Raw genomic sequence first — 24,749 nt, 5'->3', positions numbered from 1 at the left:
GAAGAGCCGGGGTGGGGGTGATGTGTGTTCCTCCCGCAGTGGGCGAGAGGCTGTAAAGTGGGTGGGGACTCCTGGCCGCCAGCCCCAGCTCGGATCCTCACAGGATCCTGCTGGGGTGAGTTGATGACAAAGTGACCCCTTTTGCGTGAGTTCTAGCTTCCTGAAATGGAGCGTCTGAGGACGTGGAAGAGTCAGCCAAGGCCAGGGGCGGAGGAATTCCCCAGCCCTGATTCGAAGCCGTGGGAACAGCTGGAAGTTTGGTGCCAATAGCAGGTTAGGAAACAGGGGAACACCTTTCCTCCTGTGCTTTCCCCACCACGCCCTCTGTTTATTCCCAGCAGGGTCCTGACAACAGCAGCCTGTTCCCAAGTCCATACATGGGCCCAGCTGAAGCTTTTTCCATGCAGAAGACAAGATGGATTTATGGCTGGGAGAGCTTTGGGAGGAGGATCTAGGTAGGCTCCAGGGCTCAGCTGCTGTTGCTGCTGCTGCTTGGTCCCCATGTGAAATCTGGGTGTTGGATGTGAGATCGCTGCAGGGAGGGAAGGCTAGCCTCTCCTTAAAGTCATAATCGCAGGTCTGACTCAAAGCCCCAGAAGTTGCCCCAGTGCCTTGTGTCTGGGACCCCCTTCCCCTTGACCCTTTCTTTCTGAATTATCTACAGATAAACCCAAGTGATTCCAGGACAAAACCTCTAGCACCAACCACAGCAAAATTTAATTATGGGTTATTTGCTCCCATGATCCTTTCATTCCACCCATCCCTGAAAACCAAGGTCTGTTGTAAGACCAATTCCCTGGTCTGAGAGAGGAGCATGAGGAAGGAAAAACCACCAGAATGAGCTGAATATTTATAGTAATAGTAATAATGGAAGTATAAAGTGCTTACTATGTTTTTTAAAATGGTATTTTGTTAAGAGCTTACTTTGCTCCAAGCACTGTACTAAGCATTGGGGTAGATACAGCATAATCAAGATAAACACAGTACTTGTTCCACCCAGAGCTCAAAGTCTTACTCCCCATTTTACAGGTGAGGTAACTGAGGCTCAGAGAAATTAAGTGATTTGCCCAAGGTTACATAGCAGGTAAGTGGCAGAGCTAAGAATAGATGTGGGTTCCAATCTTACCTCTGATAATTCTCTGCTATGTAACTTTGGGCTAGTCACTTTGCTTCTCTGTGCCTCAGTTATCTCGTTTGTAAAATCAGAATTAAGACTGTGAGACAGTCCCTATGGGTTAGGGACAGGGACTGTGTCCAACCTGATTATCTTGGATCTACACCTGTGCTTGCCTGGAACATAGTAAGTGCTTAACAATTTCCATGAAAAAAAAAAACCCGAAAACTAAACTCAGGTCCTCTGACTTCCAGGCCCGTGGTCTTTCCACTAGGCCATGCTACTGCTCAAGCAGTATGTGTCAAGCTTTTACCAAGTGCTGGGGTAGTTAGAAGATAATCAGGTGACCTAGTAGATAGAACAGTATGAAGCAATATTGCCTAGTGGATAGAGCACAGTCCTGGGAACCAGAAAGACCTGGGTTCCAATCCCAGCTCTGCCATGTCTCTGATGTGTGACCTTGGGCAAGTCACTTCGCTTTTCTGTGCCTCAGTTATGTCATCTTTAAAATGGGGATTAAGACTGTGTGCCCCATGTGGGATAGAAGTGGGTGGAACTTGTCATCATCATCGTCATCATCATCATCATCATCAATCATATTTATTGAGCGCTTACTGTGTGCAGAGCACTGTACTAAGTGCTTGGGAAGTACAAGTTGGCAACATATAGAGACAGTCCCTACCCAACAGTGGGCTCACAGTATAAAAGGGGGAGACAGAGAACAAAACCAAACATACTAACAAAATAAAATATATAGAATAGATATGATTACAGCCTGATTACTTTGTGTGAACCCCAGCACTTAGAACAGTGTCTGGCAAATAGTAAGTGCTTAACAAATACCATTAAAAAAAAAGTGTGGGACACAGTCACTGTCCTTTATCAGACTCACGGTCTAAGTAGGAGGGAGAAGAGGTATCAAATGCCCATTTTACAGATGAAGAAACTGAGGCATAGAGAAGTTGTGACTTGTCCAAGGTCACTCAATAGGTAAGTGGCAGAGACAGGATTAGAATATTAGAATATAGGTCTCCTGACTCCCAGCCCCATGCTCTTTCTATAATGTCACACTGCCTCCCATCTTGGAGGGGCAAGGACTGGGTTACAGATCAACCCCCCCCTCCACCATTAAGAAAGATTTTCCTCCTAGTGTCAAGGGTGCCGGCCGCTTCCCAGGATTCACGGCTGTTGGCCAGAGGGTTCCCATGACATGGCATTTCCAGTTGGAATTGGCAATGGGCTGTGTGGTTGCCCAACTGCCAGAAGCCTTTAACTCTGGCAAAGGCCACTACCAAAATGTGCTAGAAGATTAGGAATCCCCAGGGGAGGGGAAGTGCCTTTGTGATGCATGAGCCTCTCCATCTGGAGTTGCAGCTCCCAGCACACATGGGTCAGGATCCACAGGTTCACGGGGCCATCTGTCCTGGAATCCATCCTCCTTTCCTGAGCCTGGGGGTCCCCGAAGCCTGGAAATCCTGTCCAGGACGAGCAAGGGGGGGGGGGGGGGGGGCTGAGGGGGAAGGGGGGTGAAGACAGAGACTCCACCTAGGCGAAGAGTTCAGAGGAAACATGAGCAAGAAGACACACCAGTCTGGGTCTTCGTGGGTGACAGCGGCTGGCCTGGGCGAGGTTCTGTGGCCTGAGGCTAGAAGCTGGATCGCTTCCGAGCACAGAAGTGCAAGAGTTGCCCAGAAGGGTTCAGCCTGCAGCTCATTAAGAAATAGGAATGCTGTCACTCTTCCCAGGAAGAGTAAGAGCCACAGGCCCGGGGAGTGTCCTGGGGAAAGAGGAGCAGGATTGGGCCCTAGGGGCAGAGTGGGGCCTATTTCTAGAAGTGGGTGGAACTTGTCATCATCATGATCATCATCAATCGTATGTACTGAGCGCTTACTGTGTGCAGAGAACTGTACTAAGCGCTTGGGAAGTACAAGTTGGCAACATATAGAGACAGTCCCTACCCAACAGTGGGCTCACAGTCTAAAAGGGGGAGACAGAGAACAAAACCAAACATACTAACAAAATAAAATATATAGAATAGATATGTACAAGTAAGATAAATAAATAAATAAACAGAGTAACAAATATGTACAAACATATATACATATATACAGGTGCTGTGGGGAAGGGAAGGAGGTAAGATGTGGGGGATGGAGAGGGGGACAGGAAGGAAGGGGCTCAGTCTGCGAAGGCCTCCTGGAGTAGGTGAGCTCTCAGTAGGGCCTTGAAGGGAGGAAGAGAGCTAGCTTGGCGGATGGGCAGAGGGAGGGCATTCCAGGCCCGGGGGATGACGTGGGCCAGGGGTCGATGGCGGGACAGGCGAGAACGAGGTACGGTGAGGAGATTAGTGGCGGAGGAGCGGAGGGTGCGGGGTGGGCTGTAGAAGGAGAGAAGGGAGGTGAGGTAGGAGGGGGCGAGGTGATGGAGAGCCTTGAAGTCCAGGGTGAGGAGTTTCTGCCTGATGCGCAGATTGATTGGTAGCCACTGGAGATTCGTCACCCACGGACCCATGGTGGATGTGGGCGGGAAGCTGGGCCCCTCTCTGCTCTGATTGACGGCCGCTTCAAATTGCAGAGGACTTCCAAGGCGTTCTTAAAAACACAAGCAGGTAGGAAAGCACCTTCTTCGTCTTTACCACTTGACATCCCGTTCAACCCCTGGACTCCACTTTTATTGTGCATTTCATTGAGTCACTGGAGTCTCCCTACATGATTATCTCATTCTGAGTGTTGAAAGATCTTGGGAGATTAACTCTCTGCCTAGCACCAGAAGGTCAAGTGATTTAAGTAAGAATAAACAAATTTATCCCGGGTGCAAATGAGCTTTGGCTTCTGAATAAACTCGAGCCTACAGTTTCCATCCGTTTCCTTAGCAACAGCTAATTTGGGGAGGTCACATTCAGTTTACCAATGAGCATCAAAGATGATTCCTACAATAAATTTCTACAAATTGTTCCATTTCCACCAACCACATCTCGGTTTCCTGCCTCTTCATCTGGAAGTGGGTGTAGGGTGGACATGGGTGAGTGATTGACATATGGATGGCACCCATATGCTAATCACTAAGAATGTCTATCTGCATTAGCTTTTTGGGCACTACTGTGTGTCCAGTGACCTAGAGACAGTGGGAATCAAGGCTTCCAGGAGTTGGTAGAGATCATAAAAGTTATAGAGGTTTCTGGTTGTGGCTATTTGCAATGTTCAAAAGTAGGAGTAACCTGGGGACTTAAAGCCAATGCCACTGTAGTCTTGCTCTAGAGACTTCATATTTCTGCACGGTGTATGAGGTTTCAGTAGCTCCATCTGAGAGCTTCACCTTCAGTCTTATACAGGCTGACCATATATACTGGTTTAGCTAGGACAGCTTTGGTTGTTTTAGCAAACTACATGTGGTCTAATGGAAAGAGCACGGACCTGGATGTCAGAGGATCTGGGTCCTAATCATTCAATCGTATTTATTGAGCGCTTGCTGTGTGCAGAGCACTGTACTAAGCGCTTGACCCAGCTCTGTCACTTGTTGGCTGAGTGACCTTGGGCAAATTGCTTAACTTCTCTGTGCTTCAGTTACCTCAACTGTAAAATGGGGATTAAGACTGTGGACCGTATGTGGGACAGAGACAGTGTCCATCCTGATTATGTTGAATCTACTCCAGCACTTAGTATAGTGCCTAGCACATACTAAGTGCTTAACAAATACCATTTAAAAAAAGGCCCAGAATTGGAACTGTTCTGGCTAACCTGGTCAACCTGGTCAATCTTAAATGTTTAGATTTTGATGTTTGGTCTGGAGCCCTCCCACCACCTGCTTAGTTTAGTTTTCATTTATAGTATGCGTGGTCCAGAATGATGAGACATTAATCCCTGGTATTTTCTGCCCTCTCTCCCTCCCCCCAACTCAATCAGCCACCAAGAGGGAAAGAAGAGAAGGTGGGTAAGGTTGAAATGGAGCCCCGGGGGTCAGACTTTCAACAAAAATGTTATGGTAAAGTATAGTTGTAAATATTTTTATTTCTGTCTTTCCTCTTAGAGTGTAAGCTCCTTGTGGGTAGGGAATGTATCACTTCATTCATCCATACCCTCTACGGGCTTAGTATAGTTCACCACAACAAACTGGTGCTCAATAAATGCTCTTCCTCCTTCTTCTCCTTTTCCTCCTCCTCCTCCTCCTCCTCCCCTACCTTCAGGGGAGGAAACATATCTACAGATCTAGCTTTAGACAGTATGTGAGATAAGACATTGACTCAGGATGCTCATCATTGGGGGTGGCTGGCTGGATATTCCAGAGATTGTCATATTTATTGAGTGCTTACTGTCAGTCGTATTTATTAAATGCTTACTGTGTGCAGAGCGCTAAGTGCTTGGGAGAGTACAATATAACAATATAACAGACACATTCCTTGCCCATAATGAGTCTAGACGGGGAGACAGACATTAATTTAAATAAATAGCAGGTATGTACATAAGATTACAGAGATGGCAGCCACCCAGGTCTTCTCAAAGATGGTGGATATGCAGCCTCTCTTGAAGATGGTTGTGCCACTGCCCTTCTCAAAGATGGCAGGAGGTTAAAGTGACCCATCAAGCAGGGTGTAAATTGGGAGGTCTCAGAATAGAGTTGTCTGGGACACTTGGTTAAGAGGGTGGTAAAACATTGCATATAGTGTCATATTATTACATTATGATGGCCTCACACAGAATGTGCAGGTTGGCACTTTTGGATCTGCCTCAGGCCATTGGAACGTCTGCCGCTTGTCGTGTGTGTGTGTGTGTGTGTGTGTGTGTGTGTGTGTGTGTGTGTGTGTACACACACAGGTAGTTATATATCAATCGATAGAAAGGGAACGTTTATCTGTGAAATACAAGGTAAAATACTATTCCAAACAAAACAGTGTCACAAAGAAAAACAAAAACTAGTCAAACAAAATGTTTTTAATCTTTATTCCTTTGCTTAAAGAGAGCTGTTAGGGAAGCAGCATGGCCTTGTGGATAGAGCACGGGCTTGGGAGTCAGAAGGGCCTGGGTTCTAATCCTGGCTCTGCCACTTGTCTGCGTCACTTCTCTGTGCTTCAGTTCCCTCATCTGTAAAATGGGGATTAAAACTGTGAGCCTCATGTGGGACAGGGACAGTGTCCAACCTGACCTACTTGTATCTACTGTAGTGCTTAGTACAGTAACCGGAGCATATACGTGCTTAATAAATACCACAATTATAATTATTATTATTATCATTAAAGCAAGGCCTACTGGAAAGAGGATGGGCCTAAGAGTCAGGAAACCCAAATTTTAATCCCAGCTCTGTTGTTGGCCAAGTTTAATAACCTTGGGCAAATCACTCAGCCTCTCTGAGCCTGTTTCCTCATCTGAAAAATGGGGATAAGAGTCCCAGTTTCCTTCCCTTTTGGTTTTTGGACACGGTATGGGGCAGGAATGTCTGATCTGATTATCCTACATTTACCTAAGCCTGGTCTGGGGCTTGACACACAGTACAGTTACTATTAAAGTGCCCAGATTCAAAGGCACATGAAGGGTTCTAGGTATTTGTGCTCGTGTTTCTGAAGCTGCATCCCTGAGAAAGTGTGGGTCTCTGGGTGATTGCTGATTGAGTTCCTACCTGTGGGTGGGCGAGTGTGTCTAAGTGACTTGAGCAGCCGCAAGGAAAGCTGCCCGGGCATGTGGCACAGAGCAGCCGCTCAGCCACCCACTGAGGTTTCCAGTGAGTAAGTAGTTTCACTCAGTGTTTCCAGAGGACTGGGCGAGGCCTCGGGAACCCAAAGAGCAGTAGTAAAACCTGGAATAATGGCATCAGCAGCGTGAGAAAAGGGTGAGGGGGCATGCCCCACATGCTCATACACACTCACACACACACCCACTATGGCAAGATTTCCACACACTATATGGGTGTGTGTGTGTGATATATCTGCCATCAGGTTCATGAGAAGTCAGGCCTAGAACAGACTGCAAGGCCCACCGAAGTATCCCATGCCACAGGAAAGGCGGTGCGATCAGTGTTCTAGGGGAGCAAGTGATCTGGCCTTGAATGGGAACAACGTGAGCCCGTTGTCGGGTAGGGACCATCTCTATATGTTGCCAACTTGTACTTCCCAAGCTCTTATTACAGTGCTCTGCACACAGTAAGCGCTCAATAAATACGATTGAATGAATATGATCCTAGAGAAATCCCTCTTTGGCGGACTCGGAATCCACATTGAGGGGAACCGTTCATGTAGCATTTACACCATCAGGGGGCGCTGTACTATTTTAAAAAAATGAACTTTAATTCCACTAGAACCTGCTATTAGGAAGGCGCTCCAATATTTTGTCTGCAGGTAAAGGCTATAGCCGAAATTGAACGAATGAATATATTTGATGAAAGATTTTGAAATATCCTGTTAGTAAAAATAATAGTATTTATTGAGCGCTCACTGGGTGTAAAATTCAGTACTAAGTGGTTGGGACAGTACAACAGAAGCCCTTGTTCCTTGCCCATAAGGAGTTTACACTCTATCAGGGAAGACAGTCATAAAAATATTTACACACAATGTTTAAAATAATTCACTTGCCTAGGAATATTCGTTCCTGGACTGAGTGAAAACATTTTCTTCTCCTCACCCTATTCCCATCCCTTCACACACCCCGCCTCAAAATCACCACCGCCAAAGCTGTGGTAGTCTTGAGTTTTAAGGACTGATCTTTCAGTGTCTTTACTACATGACAATAATAATGATAATTAGCGATGTGATAATAACATTTAGGTTATTTAGGGCTTTGCATCTTCAAAGCCCTGCCTCTCGAAGATAAATTCAGCCTCTCTTGGCTACTGTGGGAATGAAATTTCAGTTCTGCTCCAGGAATTAACAGAGACATTTGGAAGCCTCATGCCAAGAAGGAATTTGGATAATAGGTGTCACTCCGGAACAAGCTTGAGGAGGAGACACAGTCCTGAATGGGAAGACAATTCCAGGCACGATCCCCAGAATTCTGAGTGTCTCTCAATCCCGGAGAGGTGGAGGTGGAATCACAGTTTCGGTCTGCAGTGTCTTTCACAACCCATAAGTGCTTTTGAAGCTCGCTGCAAACATCCTTAACAAATAAGATCCCTCTGGCAACTCAAACAGCAGTTGCTTCGTGCTGAGAGCATGTCATTTCCCTCAGGGGGCCCTTGAGAAATGTATAATTACACCTCAGCCTCCTACTGTAATAGGAGATGGGCCGTGGGAAAAATAGAATTAGCATTGAATTTATGTTGTCTTTTATCAATGGTTTCCAGGTGTGTAGTGGAAGGGGTGATTTAAAGAGACACTTGGCAAGATTTCCAGAAACAATTTCATTTTACTGTACTGAAATTCCTATTTTCATTGTTTTTCTTTAAGAAGAGAGGTCAATAAAAATGAACCAATGGCTACTTTTAAGTGAAATAATTGTCTCCTACTTGGTCATAGATTCACAGTTAAGGGGCTCACTTACTTCCTCTCCTCTAACTCTCGACTATGAGCTGGTTGTCGGCAAGGAATGTGTCTGTTGTTATATTGTACTCTCCCAGGCACTTAGTATAGTGTTTTGCACACAGTAAGCACTCAATAAATACAATTGAATGAATAACTTCCTTAGAGACTCCTTGCAATCTGGCTTCCCTCAATTCCACTTAACAGTGATTGTCCTCCTCAAAGTTACCAATGACCTCCTCTTTGCCAACCCTACTCCTATCTCATCCTCCTAGACCTCTCAAGCTGCATTTAAAACAATGTGGACCACCTCAGGTTCCTGGAAGCACTATCCTACCTTGGCTTCACTTGGTTTTCCTCTTATCTCTCTGACAGCTCCTTCTCAGTGTCTTCTGCTGGCTCCTCCTCTCCCTCCCATTTTCTAACTATGGGGCCTCTAAGGCTCAATTCTGGGTCCCCTTTTGTTTTCCACGTGCATGAAGTCGCATGGAACTCTATCCATGCAGTTGCTTGGGTAACTCATTAGTTTCCGTATCTTCAACTACCAACTCTACAAGGATGACTCCCAAATATCTTTCTCCATCCCTAACCTCCTCCCCCTTCTCTGCAGTCTTACATTTCCTTCCACCTGTAGGCTAACTCTACTTGGATGTCCTGCCATTATCTCTCATGTCAAAACTGACCTTCTTATCATCCCTCTCAAACTCTTCCCCACAACTTTCCCATCACTGTTGATAAAACTATCATCTTCTGTCTTTCAAGCCCACAACTTTGGCATTATCTTGATTCATCTCTCTTAATCATTCAATCATATTCAACCCACATACTCAGTCACTAAATCTTGTCAATTTTATCTCCAATAGTATCTCCTTCCTCTCCATCCAAACCGCTACCATATTGATCCTGTTTCTCCTGGATCTAAATCTCTGAACACTCCTTCTCAGTATCTTTAACTGGCTCCTCCTCTGGTTCCCACCCTCTAACTGTGGGAGTCAATCAAGGCTTAGTTCTGGGTCTCCTTCTATTCTCTATCTACACCCACTCCCTTGTAAAACTCACTTGCTCTTATAGATTTAACTACTATCACTATTCAGATGATTCCTAAATCTATTTCTACAGCACTGACCTATCTTCTTTTCCGCAGTCTCGCATTTCCTCTGGGCTTGGATCTACTTGGATGTTCTGTCAACACCTCAAACTTAACATGCCCAAAACAGCTCCTCACTGTTCACAACACCTTCATCCTCCCTGTCTCACTTGCCCATAACCTTGGCATTTTCCTTGACTCATCTCTCTCATTCAATTCGCAAATTCAGTCACCAAAGCGTGCTGGTTCTCTACCTTCACAACATCTCTAGAATCTGCCCTTTCCTCCCCATTCAACTGCTACTACTCTGATCCAAGGATTTATTATATCCTACCTTGACTACTGCATCAGCTTCCTCGCTGCCCTCCCTATCTCCTGTCTCTCCCCACTTCAGCCCATGCTTTACTCTGTTGCCTGGATCATTTTCTTAAAAAAAGCCCATCTCATGTCTTCCCATTTCTCAATAAACTCCAGTGGTTGTCCATCCACCTCCACATCAAACAGAAACCCCTTACCACCAGCCTTAGGACAGTAAATCAGCTTTCCCCTCCTACCTGACATCGCTGATCTACTTCAACCCAGCCTGCACTCTTCACTCCTCTAAAGCCAACCTAGTCACTGTACCATGATCTCTTCTGTTTCCCCAGTGACCCCTTGCCCACATCCTTCCTCGGATCTAGAACACCCTCCCACTTCATATCCAACAGACCTCTATTCTCTCAACCTTCAAAGCCCTACTAAAATCACATCTCCTCCAAGAGGCCTTCCCTAAGCCATCATTTCCCCTATTTGCTCCCTCTTCTGTGCCACTTATGCACTTCAACCTGTACACCTAAAACACTTGATACTCACCCCACTCCCAGCTCCACAGTACTTATGTACATATAATAATAATAATGTTGGTATTTGTTAAGCACTTACTATGTGCAAAACACTGTTCTAAGTGCTATCCTTTCACTCTTCCATGTCCCCTATCTATATTTATTTTAATGCCTCTATTCTCCTCTAAACCATAAGCTTCTTGTGGGCAAGGATTGTGCCTAACAGTTCTATTGTGTAATGCTCTCTCAAGCATTTAGTATGGTGCTCTGCACACAGTAAGTGCTCAATAAATATCACTGATAGATTCATTCATTATTCCAAGCACATAACATATCCCACCTTGACTATTGCGTCAGCCTCCTCACTAACCTCTCTACTTCCAGTCTCTCCCCTATCCAGCCCATATTTAATTCTGCCGTCCAGATCATCTTTCCAAAAAATCATTCTGCACATGTCTTCTCACTCAAGCTTTCCCAGTGGTTGCCCATCCATCTCCACATCAAGAAGAAACTCTTCACCACTGTATTTAAGGCCTTCACAATAAGCTCTTTCCTCTCTACTTATTCTTACTCCTCTCTGACTCCAACCCAGCCAGCACACTTAGCTCCTCTAATACCAACTACTCACTGTGTCTCACTCTGTCTCACCCTCTGTCGACCCTTGCTCACATCCTCCCACCTGGAACTCCCTCCCCTTGCAAATATGGCAGATCAGTACTCTCGCCAACTTCAAAGCCCTATTTAAATAATTTTTCCTCCAATAATTCTTCCCTAAGCCCTCATTCCCCTGATCCCTTTTTCTTCTCTCTATTGTCTCAACTATGCATTTTGCCTCATCCCCATAGTTCTTATGCATATATGCTTGTACTCAGTTGTGTCCCTTACCTATAATTAATTTTAATGTTTTTTTCCCTTATTAGAGTGTAAACTTCTTGGACACTGGGATTATGTCTACTTAGTTTACTCTCCCAAGCAATTAGTATAGTGGTCTGAACAAACTAAGCACTCAATAAATACCATTTTTGATTGATTGATTTTCATGCCTTTACCCCAGTACTTCACATTGTGCTTTGCCCAATAGTACTCACTTAATACCATGAATATGTAAGAATCAAGAACAAGAGTCAGAAATCCCTACTTCAAGATCTCAGAATGATAATGATAGTATTTGTTAAGCGCTTACTATGTGCCAAGCACTGATCTAAGCACTGGGGTAGGTACAAGATTACCAGGTTGTCCCATGTGGGGCTCACAGTCTCAATCCCCATTTTGCAGATGAGGTAACTGAGGCACAGAGAAGTTAAGTGACTTGCCCTAAATCACACAGCTGGCAAGTGGCAGAGTCAGGATTAGAACCCATGACTTCTGACCCCCAAGCCTGTACTCTTTCCACTAAGCCACACTGCTAGATCTCAGAACTAACAGCTTCACAGAAATGATGACTAAGTGCCCTCAAAAGTGTGGCCCAACTCAAGCCCTAAAGAGCTTCATAGTTATAGATTCAATTCATAATCTTATATGTATATGTATACACATATAATATATATATATATATATATATATATATATCATTTTTATGGTATTTGTTAAGTGCTTATTATGTGTCAGGTACTGTTTTGAGTGCTTAGGTAGATACAAGTTAATCAGATTGGACATAGTCCATGTTCCACATGGGGCTCACAGAAGTAAGTGAAGGCAAGGAGTTTGGACAAGAATGGTAGGAGGGAGATGAGGAGGTAACTGGAACAGTCATTGGGGTCAAAGGAGGGTTTTTTTAGGTTAGAAGATATGTAGAGGTGTTTGAAAACAGAGGGAAAGGAGCCATTGGAGATTGAGCAGTTAAAGGTAGCAATCAGGGAGGGAAGAAAGATGGGCACAAGTGTTTTGATAAGGTGTGAAGGGATAGAGGGAGAGGTTTAGGTGGGAGGGGTAGATTTGGAAAAGAGACAGGAGCTCTCACCCCTTGGGAGACAGCTGGGAAAGATGAGAAAGTGGAGTGAGTGTTGGATGGGTCATGACCTGGGAAGATAAAGGAGAGATTTGCGGGGAGTTCACCCCTGACGGTTTCAACTTCATCGATGAAGTACGGTAAGGCAAGGTCATCTGGGGCGAGAGATGGTGGAGTGGAGACACTGGGGATTATCAGGAGGGTGTTGAAAGTCATAAACAGAAGGACCCAGTCTGTAATCAGTCCAGATCTAGTCTGTAATCAGACCAGTCTCAGTTCCTTTCCCACATAATAATAATAATAATAATAATAATAATAATAATAATTTTGGTATTTGTTAAGCTCTTACTGTGTGTCAAGCATTGTTCTAAGCGCTGGGGGAGATACAAAGTAATCAGGTTGTCCCACGTGGGGCTCACAGTCTTAATCTCCATTTTACAGATGAGGGAACTGAGGCACAGAGAGGTTAGGTGATTTGCCCCAAGTCACACAGCTGATAAGTGGCAGAGCTGGGATTAGAACCCACGACCTCTGACTCCCAAGCCTGGGCTCTTTCCACTGAGCCATGCTGCTTCTCTAGAGCCCCACGTGGGACACCCTGATCACCTTGTAACCTCCCAAGTGCTTAGAACCGTGCTTTGCACATAGTAAATGCTTAATAAATGCCATTATTATTATTATACAAGTTAATGAAGTTGGACACAGTCCATATCTCACATGGGGCTCACAGTCAATCCCAATTTTACAGATGAGGTAACTGAGGCACAGAGAAATTAAGTGACTTTCCCAAGGTCACATAGCAGACAAGTGACAGAGCTGAGATTAGAACCCCGGTCCTTCTGACTCCCAAGCTTGTGCTCTATCCACTAGGCCAAGCTGCTTCTCAATACCTGTGAGAAGCAGCTTGGCCTAATTGTGCAGTGATCTCAATACTATGAATTCTCCATATTTTGAAGGAAGAATTCATTTTTGCAGGATGTCCTGGGTCATTTATCTCTGACAGAAAGGAATCACACAGTTCTATCTTGTTTTATGCCATCGAGTCATTTCCGACCCATAGCGATACCACAGACACATCTCTCCTAGAGCGCCCCACTCTCCATCTGCAATCGTTCTGGTAGAGTATCCATAGAGTTTTCTTGGTCAAAATAAGGAAAGGGTTTACCATTGCCTCCTTCCATGCAGTAAACTTGAGTCTCCACCCTTGACTCTCTCCCATGCCACTGCTGCCCAGCATGGGTGAGTTTTGACTTGTAGCAGATTGCCTTCCACATGCTAGCCACTGGCCAAGCTAGGAATGGAATGGGTAGGCCTTGGCTTGACTCTCCCTCCTGTAGCTGAGACTGGTTGAGTACTGGAAACTCTCCAGGTGCAACACTGAGAAGGAAAATCACACAGTACATTCTAGTTTATGATAATGTGGACTCAACTAACATCATCATTCTGAACCCATGTGCCTTCCAAAGTGTAGAACTGTGCTCCATGTTTATAAACATATTCAGTTTTTCTAATAAAATACTCCCAGCCTGCAGCCTGGAAACTTTGTCCCTTAGATTGTAAGCTCCTTGATAGACAGGGAACATGTGTTTTACTTCTGTTGTACTTTCCCAAGTGCTTAGTAAAGTGTGTGGCACTTAACAGGTGCTCAATAAATAACATTACTACTTGACTGACTTAGGAAAAAGTATTTGCTTGAATTGGCTTAGAAACAGTTTTTATGGCCCCTCAAATCCTGACTCTTTTTGGCTGAGACTGCTGCCTCAGCCATACCAAACTTGTAAACATTTTTGAGGAGACCCAATTAGGAATAGCCTGGGTTCCAAGTGTTTTTATTGAATAATAATAATAATAATTAGCAGATTCCCAGCAGGTGTGATAAAAACCAGGACTGCTTTATTGAGGAACAGCTGGCTTTACCCCATCTTCAGGATGACATTATTGTTTCCACCATAAAACCCTAATTCACCAACATAAGCTAACATGGAGGACCCTCACTGCTTCAGCCCTCAACTAGTGTCTACCAACTCTACTGTATTCTCCCAAGTGCTTAGTACAGTGCTCTGCACAAAGTAAGTGCTCAATAAATACTACTGATTGATTCCCACCTGTCCATTTCACCATCCCAGGCAACTAGATTCTCCCTTCTCTTCTCAGGTGCCATTGGAGGGCTTAAGTCTTTCAAATTTCTAAATTTTCTTCCCTATTCCTTAGATGAGACAAATCAAATCTTTTCAGCCTTCTGATTGGAAACAAGTTAAATGTTTTGAGAGCTCAGTAAAACAAAGTTTTAATAGTACTGCATCCCAATCAATCAATATTTATTGATCATTTACTATGTGCAGAGCACTGTACTAAGTGCTTGGGAGAGTAAAATACAACAGAATTAGCAGACACCTTCCCTGCCCATAATAAGTTTACAGCCTAGAGGGGGAGACAGATATCAGTACGAATAAGTAATTTATTATATATAATTTAAAGATATGTATGCAAGTGCTGTGGGGTTGGGGGTGGGGTGAATATCAAATGTCCAAAGATCATAGATTGAAGTGTTTAGGAGATGCAGAAGGGAGAGTGAGCCAGGGAAAAGAGGGCTTAATCAGGGAAGGCCTCTTGAAGGAGATGTAACCTTAGTAATGCTTTGAAGGTGTAGAGAGTGGTGGTTTGGCATATATGGAGAGGGCAAGAGTTCCAGGCTAGGGAAAGGGCTTGGAAAAGGGGTTGGGGGTAAGATAAATGAAATCATGGCACAGTGAGTATGCTGGCTCTTGAGGAGTGGAGTCTGCTTTTGGGCTGTAGTAGGAGATTAATGAGGTGAGGTAGGGTGGGGCAAAATGATTAAGTGCTTTAAAACCAATGGTAAAGAGACGCAATTCCAGACACAATCCCATTGCTGCAGAAAGGCCAGCATGGTATGCTGGAATCAAGAAAGGAGGAGCTGTTTTAGAGCAGAAGCTTAATAAAGACAGTGAAAGAAGAAGGTAAAAATGGTAACTGTGCCAGGCTCTGCAAATATCAAATCAATCTATTATAACACAACAAGAGACAGACTTTGTGTGTTCACAGCGTGGCCACGACTCTTGGTCTCACTTTGACCTTTCCTGTCACACCTACTGCAGTCTTAACTTCCTTGTTTTAACCCCCCAGAAACTCCCAGACAAGACATAGTAGCTTGGTTTGGAGACCAGTGAGTTAAGGTAGGTTGGAGAGAGCTGATTGAGTGCCTAAAGCCAAAGGTGAGTAGCTTATCTTTGATGCAGAGGTGAATGATCAGCCTTTGGGTTTTTTTTGTGGAGTGAGGAGATATAGAATGAACAGGTTTTTTTTTTTTTTAGAAAAATTACCTGGGCAGAAAAGAGTGAACTATGGACTAGTGAGGAGCAGGGAGGTTAGTGAGGAGGCTGATGCAGTAGCCAAGGTGGGATATGATAAATGCCTGGAGCAGCTTGGCAGCAGTTAGTTTGGATGGAGAGGAAGAGGCAGATTCTAGAGATGTTTTGAAGGCAGAACCGACAATGTTAGGTGATCAACTGAATACACAGGTTAAATGAGGGAGATGAGTAGAGAATAATATCAAGGTTACAGGCTTGCAAGACAGGGACTGTGGCATTGTTCAATCAATCAGTCAATCAATCAATCAATGTTATTTATTGTGTGCTTCCTGTGTGCAAACTACTGTACAAAACATTTGGAAGAGTACAATACAATAGAGTTGGTAGACACAACCCCTGCCCACAAGGAGTTTACAGTCTAGTCAGGAGACAAATGTTGAAATAAATAAGTTAGGGGAAATAGGAGAGTATAGGGAAATCAATCAGAAGGGCCATTGATTGAAGGATCAATCATTGGGACTTGTTGAGTGCTTACTGTGTGCAGAGCACTATTCTAAGCCCTTGGGAGAGTACAACACAGCAGAGCTGCCCATGACAAGCTTACAGTCAAGAAGAGGAGGTGGGCATTAATATAAATAAATGCTTTATGGAACACTGTCCTAAGAGCTCATACAGCTAATTCCCTTAGGCTATGAAACCTAAGTGGGACAGGGACTAATTGTCTTTACCCAAGTGCTTAGCACAGTCTTGCAATGCGGCTTCTGCCCCCCTACACTCCATGGAAGCGGCCCTCTCTGAGATCACCAATTACATTCTTCTTGCCAAATCCAATGGCCTCTATTCCATTATAATCCCCTTCGATGTCTCATCTGCCTTCAACACTGTGAACCACCCCTTTCTCCTAGAAACATTATCTAACCTTTGCTTCACTAACCCTATCCTTTCCTGTTTCTCCTCTCTTTGGCTGCTCCTTCTCAGTCTCTTTCACCAGCTAATCCTCTCTGCCACCCACCCCCTTACCCCTTAAGGCTCAGTTCCAGGTCCCCCTCTATTCTCCATCTACACCCACCCACTTGGAAAATTCATTAGCTCTCATGATTTCAACTACCAATAATAATTTATGACAAGTGTTATGGGGTTGAGGGTGGACAAATACCAAAAGTCCAAAGATCATAGGTCAAGTGCAAAGTCATAGATCAAGAGCATATACATAACTGCCATGAGGCTTGGGACAGGTAAGGTTAATATCAAGTGCCTAAGGAGTACAGATCCAAGAACATAGGTGTTGCAGAAGGGAGGGCCAGTGACAGTGAGTCAGACAAGATGGAGGACAGTGAATAGGTTGGCATTAGAGGAGCAAAGCGTGCAGTTTGGTTGCAGGAGATCAGTGAGGAAAGATAAGAGGGGGAGGACTAATTGAGTGCTTAGAAGTGAGGGTAAGGAATTTCTGTACAAGGTGGAGGTGGCAGGGCAGCCATTGGAGGTTTCTGAGGAGCGGGGAGAATGATCCAGGAAGCAGAGTGAAGCATGGACTAGAGGGGAGAGTCAGTGATGAGAAAATCTGAGAGAGGTCTGGGTTTGGGTGGGTGGATGAGGAGTTCTATTTTTGACATGTTAAGTTTGAAACATCAGTGAGACAGTTAAGTAGAGATGTCCTGAAGACAGGAGGAAGTGTGAGACCACAGAAGAGAGTGGTTGGCTCTGGAGAAGTAGGTTTGGGAATCATCCATATAGAGATGGTAGTTGAAATCATGAGAGCTAATGAGTTTTCCAAGTGGGTGGGTGTAGATGGAGAATAGAGGGGGACCTGGAACTGAGCCTTAAGGGGTAAGGGGGTGGGAAGCAGAGAGGATGAGCTGGTGAAAGAGACTGAGAAGGAGCAGCCAAACAGAGGAGAAACAGGAAAGGATAGGGTTAGTGAAGCAAAGGTTAGATAATGTTTCTAGGAGGAAAGGGTGGTCCACAGTGTTGAAGGCAGATGAGACATCGAAGGGGATTATAATGGAGTAGAGGCCATTGGATTTGGCAAGATGGAGGTAATTGGTGATCTCAGAGAGGGCCACTTCCATGGAGTGTAGGGGGCAGAAGCTGGATTGCAGGACTGTGCTAAGCACTTGGGTAAAGACAATTAGTCCCTGTCCCACTTAGGTTTCATAGTCTAAGGGAATTAGTTGTATGAGCTCTTAGGACAGTGCTCCAGACTGTAAACTCATTGTGGGCAAGGAATGTGTCTGTTTATTGTTATATTGTACTCTTCCAAGCACTTAGTCCAGTGGTCTGCACACAGTAAGTGTGCAATAAATACGACTGAATGAATGAATGCTCTCACACAGAAAACACTCAATAAATGCCATTGACTGATTTGTATTAGTAGGCTTTTCCATTTTTAAGCTAAATATATTGATTTCCTCAAGAGATTTCTCCACAAGTACAAATTGGTAGTTGTGAGGCTGTACAGTGAACTTTCTTTCCTGGGGCACTATCTCTTTCTCCCTGCATGCTCCCCGCAGTTGCCCACTGGTAGCCTTTGGCTTTGGCAACTATTGGACCATCATCATCATCATCATCAATTGTACTTATTGAGCGCTTACTGTGTGCAGAGCACTGTACTAAGCGCTTGGGAAGTACAAGCTGGCAACACATAGAGACAGTCCTTACCCAACAGTGGGCTCACAGTCTAGAAGGGGGAGACAGAGAACAAAACCAAACATACTAACAAAATAAAATAAGTAGAATAGATAGGTACAAGTAAAATAAATAAATAAATAAATAGAGATCACTCTTCTCCTCTACCACCCCTTCTGTTCCAGGTTCTGGCTGCCCACTGAAGCTCCCCTCTGCTAGACAGACTGCCTGGGCTCTCTTTTATTATTATAAAATGCCGTCGAGTCGTTTCTGATTCATGGCGACTCTGTGGGCATATTTTCTCTAGGACGTCCTACCTTCCGCCATAATCCATAACCTTGCTAACGGTTCTACCGTTATCGTTGTGTTGGTTTCTACTCATCTGGCTGCCGGTCTGCCTCTTCCATATTTCCCTGGACTATTCCTAGCGTTAGTGTCTTCTCCAGAGAATCAGTCCTCTTGAAGATGCGCCCAAAATATGCTAATTAAAGTCGAGTCATTTGGCCTTCCAAAGACCACACTGGCTTAATTTGCTCCAAAACCCATCTGTTTGTCTAGTCCTGGCTCAGTAATGGAAATAAGCCAAGCTGGATCCCCTGGCAGGCTGGGGGCTGGGGTGGGAGGGAGGGCCCTTTTTCCCACGGGAATCAGGGGGTGCAGACTCCCTGGCCAGACCAGAAGAAGCAGGGCTTCTAGACGGGCACCCACGGACAAGGGCCTGACTTCTGGCTTCGCCCTGCCGCTCACCTCTGCCGTCTTGGCCCAGTGGAGTGGGGTGGCCCCAAAGTTGGGGACCAAGATCACCTTCTTAGTTCAGGGGGGATGCTAAACTGCTCACAAAGGGTAGTATGGTCCCAGTTAAAGGTGACAACGAGAACCCACAAGAACACCAGACAAGGAGGCAGAGTCATGTTATATGCACCAATCAATCAGTAATATTTATTGAGCACTTACTGTGTACTAAACACTTGGGAAAGTACAATATAACAGAGCTGATAGACACATTCCCTACCCAAGAGGAGCCTACAGTCTAGAGGAAGAGCTTATATGCATAATACTGGGCATGCAGTATAACTCAATGATGTCATGCATGGCAGTTTGCAGAGACCCATGCAGAGCCCCCTGGACCTTGAGCATTTATCTGTTTGGACCCTGGGCCTCCTCACTCACTCCAGAACCTGTGTGTTCATCCTCCTTGTTCCTGTGAACATGGATGCTGTTTCTGAGATATGGCACTCAGTGGACAGGGAAGAGATGGAAGGAGGGTGGGCATGAAAATAAAAATACCAGGCACCAAAGTAGCCAGTGCCACATCCATGCCATAAAGGGATCAGACCAGCTGAGAACTGGACCTTTGGCCTCCCTAGTCCTAGTTTATTTGCTCTACATTGGATCAGAGAGTGTCATGGCATAATGGATATAGTGTGGGCCTGGGAGTCATGGGTTCTAATCCTGGCTCCGCCACTTGTCTACTGTGTGACCTTGGGCAACTCACTTCACTCCTCTGTGCCTCAATTACCTCATCCTTAAAATGGGAATGGAGTTTGTGAGCCCCAGGTGGGACGGGGATTATGTCCAATCCAATTTTCTTGTATCCACCCTAGCGCTCAGTACAGTGCCTGGTACATCAATCAATCAATCAATTGTATTTATTGAGCACTTACTGTGTGCAGAGCACTGTACTAAGCGCTTAGCACTGTACATAGTAAGCACTTAACAAATACTATAATTTTTATAATTATTTTATTCTGAACTTCTGTATTCCTCCTCCCTCTTACTTAGACTGTGAGCCCCATAGGGGACGGGGTCTCTGGCCAACCTGATTATCTTGCATCTAACCAGGGCTTAGTACAGTGCTTTTTATAGAACATCCAAGTCACACACAATTTGTCTTTGAAGAGAAACTTGGGGACCCAGACTGATAACATCTGGGAATTGCTCTAGACGATTGCTGGTAATAGATTCAACTGGATGGCATTGGGTGGTGTTTCTAATGGTTCTGAACATTCAATTTAGATGACTCCAGAAGGTCAGGCTCTTGGATAAGAACATTCTTGCAAGTGCAGACAACCCCTGAAGTTTTAGGTTTAGCCAGCTTTGCCCTTGGGTATCGTAGATCATGACACCCACCCTCCGCACCCTCCACTCCTCCGCCGCTAATCTCCTCACCGTACCTCGTTCTCGCCTGTCCCGCCATCGACCCCCGGCCCATGTCATCCCCCTGGCCTGGAATGCCCTCCCTCTGCCCATCCGCCAAGCTAGCTCTCTTCCTCCCTTCAAGGCCCTGCTGAGAACTCACCTCCCCAGGAGGCCTTCCCAGACTGAGCCCCTTCCTTCCTCCCTCTCCCCCTCGTCCCCCTCTCCATCCCCCCATCTTACCTCCTTCCCTTCCCCACAGCACCTGTATATATGTATATATGTTTGTACATATTTATTACTCTATTTATTTATTTATTTATTTTACTTGTACATATCTATTCTATTTATTTTATTTTGTTAGTATGTTTGGTTTTGTTCTCTGTCTCCCCATTTTAGACTGTGAGCCCACTGTTGGGTAGGGACTGCCTCTATATGTTGCCAATTTGTACTTCCCAAGCGCTTAGTACAGTGCTCTGCACATAGTAAGCGCACAATAAATACGATTGAGGATGATGATGACACAAGCTACCTTCCTGCCTAGTAAAGCAGGTAGGACCAGAGGGACTAGAGCAAGCTTCCCATCAGAGATGGCTAGCAATTTGTAGAGAGTGAGTTGCCAGAGTTTGTTTGCTATTTTAATTGCATAAATCATTTAGTATATGATGGGGGGCAGACTCAAATTATAGTTCAGCTATATAGTTCAGCTAATTATTAGCCAAGTTATAATAAGGACTAAAATCTTTAGTTCTCTCTGCTGCAATCCTCTACCAATTCACTGCAGATTATTTGCTAAATTCTTTTTCACAGTTGAATTATACAGACTGAAGAACAATAATGCAAATTTGTGAACTTTAGGCATTCTTTTCCTTGAGCTAGGATTTTGGATTTTTTGTGTCATGATATTTTTCCTGAAGTATTTTCCGCAGCATGGCCTAGTGGAAATAGCATGGACCTGGAGTCAGAGGATGTGGATTCTAATCCTGACTCCACCACATGTCTGCTGTATGACCTTGGGCAAGTCACTTAACTTCTCTGGCCCTCAGTTCCCTCATCTGTAAAATGGGGATTAAGACTGTGAGCCCTATGTGGGACAGGGACTTTGTTTAACCTGATTATCTTGTATCTACCCCAGCACTTAGAAAAATGCTTGGCATATAGTAAGCACTTAACAAATACTAAAATTATTATTATTATTAGAAAACTTGCCTGAGTTTTACCAGGTAGCACAAAGAGGGGTACAGAGGCAGGCTTGGTAACAGGTGGCCAATCAATCCATTGATGATGGTATTTATTGAGCATTTACCGTGTGAAGAGCACTATACTAAGTGCTTGGGAAACTTCGGTACAGTTGAGTTGGTAGACATGATCCCTGCTCACAAGGAAATTACAGTCTAGTAGGGGGAGACAGACAATAAAATAAATTACAGGTAGCAGAAGCAAGAAAATATAAGGATATGCACATAAGTGCTGCGGGAGTGGGGGTGGAGTGAGTATTAAAGGGCTTAGGAGGTACAGATGCAAGTGCATAGGTGATGCAGAGGGGAGTGAGAATATAGTGGAGTGATGAGGTTAGTCACTGAAGGCTTCCTGGAAGAGATATGATTTTAGTAGGGGAGAATGCTGGTCTAGCAGATATGAAGTGGGAGGGAGTTCTGGACAGGATGGAAAGCATGAGCAAGGGTTTGATATAATAAAGACAATATAATAAAGTGTATATATGATGTACATGTTATACACCATATACAATGCAACTCTGTTATATTGTACTCTTCCAAGCACTTAATGCAGTGCTCCGCACACAGTAATAATAATAATAATAATAATGATGGCATTTATTAAGTGCTTACTATGTGCAAAGCACTGTTCTAAGCACTGGGGAGGTTACAAGGTGATCAGGTTGTCCCATGGGGGGCTCACAGTCTTAATCCCCATTTTACAGATGAGGTAACTGAGGCACAGAGAAGTTAAGTGATTTGCCCAAAGTCACACAGCTGACAATTGGCAAAGCTGGGATTTGAACCCATGACCTCTGACTCCAAAGCCCGTGCTCTTTCCACTGAGCCATGCTGCTTCTCAGTAGGCACTCAATAAATACAGTTGATTGGTTGTTTGGTTAGAGAAGCAGCATGGCTTAGTGGATAGAGCGCGTCCCTGGGAGTCAGAAGGACCTGGGTTTCCGGGATTCTGGGACCTGGGATTCTGACTCTGCCACTTGTCTGCTGTATGACCTTGGGCAATCACTTAACCTCTCTATGCCTCAGTGCCCTCATCTGCAAAAATGGGGATTAAAATTGTGAGAACCATGTGGGACATGGACTGTATCCAGCCTGTATTAGCTTGTATCTACCCAAGCACTTAGCATATAGTACACACTTAACAAATACCATAAAACAAAAAATGGAGAAAGACTGGATCAAGGCACAGTAAGTTGGTTTTTGTTACAGGGGCAAAATGTGCAGATTGTATTGTAGTGAAGTTCGAGGATAGATAGGAGTCAGTCAATCAAGTTTATTAAGCACTTACAAAGTGCAGAGCACTGAACTAAGTGCTTGAGAGAATACAATATAACAATAAACAGACACATTCCCTACACACAGAGAGCTGATTGAGTGCCTTGCAGGTGAGGGTGAGTAGTTTCTGTTTGATGAAAAGATGGATGGGCCACTGACAACACTTGAGAATACTGGACACAGACCCATGGGATGCCACCTGTGTTAGGCATGCATTGTAATGTGATGACATTGTACATGGCATTTGTAGATATTCCCCTGAATCTAGAGTGTTTTAGCGTGACTATTCCCATTCTCCTGCTCCAGACATTTGTGTTTGCTTTCTAGGTCCCTGTAAACATGAACACTACTTTTAAACAATGGAATCTGGTGCAGGAATTAAGGCGGAAGGAAGCTGGGCACTGAAAATATGAATACTGGACACAAAGGCACCCAGAGTCATAGCCATGCCAGAGAGAAACAGACCAGCTAGAAACTGGACTGTCCAGTATGAAACTGGATGAATCAACATAGCCTCATGGAAAAACACGGGTTTGGGAGTCAGAGGACCTGGATTTTAATCCTGGCTCTGCCATGTGCTTGCTGTATAACCTTGGGCAAGTCATTTAACTTATCTGTGCCTCAGTTATCTCATCTGTATAATGGAGATTAATAATAATAATAATAATAATGATGGCATTTATTAAGTGCTTACTATGTGCAAAGCACTATTCTAAGCACTGGGGGAGGTTACAGGTGATCAGGTTGTCCCATGGGGGGCTCACAGTCTTAATCCTCATTTTACATATGAGGTAACTGAGGCACAGAGAAGTTAAGTGACCTGCCCAAAGTCACACAGCTGACAATTGGTGGAGCCGGGATTTGAACCCCTGACCCCTGACTCCAAAACCCATGCTCTTTCCACTGAGCCACGCGCTTAACAAATGTCATAAAAAAGTCCTACTCCCTCTTTTGTATGGTATTTGTTAAGAACTTAGTATTTGCCAAGCACTGTACTAAGTGCTAGGGTAGATACAAGCTAATCAGGTTGAACACAGACCCTGTCCCACATGGGGCTTCCAGTCTTAACCCCCATTTTACAGATGAGGTAACAGTCCCAGAGAAGTAAAGCACCTTGCCCATGGTCAAGCAGCAGACAAGTGGCAGAGCCAGGATTAGAGCACAGGTCCTTCTGACTCCTAGGCCCATCCTCGATCCACGAAGCCATGCTGCTTCTCCCTTCTACATAGACTGTGTCCAGCGTGATTAACTGGCATCTACTCCAATATGTAGGCCAGTGCTTGAAACATAGTAAGTGCTTAACAATTACCACAGCTACTTTTTATTATTATTTATTATGGCCATTTCAATAGGGGATAGGAGTAGAAACTAAATCTTATGCTGTTGCCTGGATAGAATAGGAGCAGGAGCAGGTAAAACTACAAAATGCTCCTGCCAGCTCAACCTCCCATTCCTGTCTCCACTGTGGAAAGCTGGAGTGGGGTGTGATAGGTGTAGCTATTGCTATTCTTATCTATTCATTTTGAAATGGTATTTGTGAAGCACTTACTTTGTGCCAGGCACTGTACTAAATGCTGGGGTATATACAAGCTAATCAGATTAGACATAGTACATGTGCACATGGGGCTCACAGTCTTAATACCCATTTTGCAGATGAGGTAATTGAGGCACAGAGAAGTTAAGTGACTTGCCCAAGATCACACAGCAGACAAATGGTGGAGCCAGAATTAGAAACCAG

At 44.6% G+C, this 24,749-nt stretch overlaps 1 protein-coding gene across 1 annotated transcript in view; it reads right to left on the bottom strand.

The window, feature by feature from the left end:
- Positions 1-24,749, bottom strand: part of LOC119928773 (proline-rich protein 2-like) — a 39,890-nt gene that overhangs the window by 1,474 nt on the left and 13,667 nt on the right. Inside the window, exons 3-5 of the mRNA XM_038747290.1 lie at positions 5,580-5,654; positions 2,702-2,759; positions 2,452-2,589 (exon numbers count right to left, since the gene is read on the bottom strand). Coding sequence (XP_038603218.1) covers positions 2,452-2,589; positions 2,702-2,759; positions 5,580-5,654 — 271 coding nt within the window. The remainder of the gene's footprint in view (positions 1-2,451; positions 2,590-2,701; positions 2,760-5,579; positions 5,655-24,749) is intronic.

The sequence above is a fragment of the Tachyglossus aculeatus genome, chromosome 5 (genome assembly GCF_015852505.1).
Source record: "Tachyglossus aculeatus isolate mTacAcu1 chromosome 5, mTacAcu1.pri, whole genome shotgun sequence".
NCBI lineage: Eukaryota > Metazoa > Chordata > Mammalia > Monotremata > Tachyglossidae > Tachyglossus > Tachyglossus aculeatus.
The sequence above is the reverse complement of the archived record's forward strand: the minus strand, read 5'-3'. Positions and strand labels throughout refer to the sequence as shown.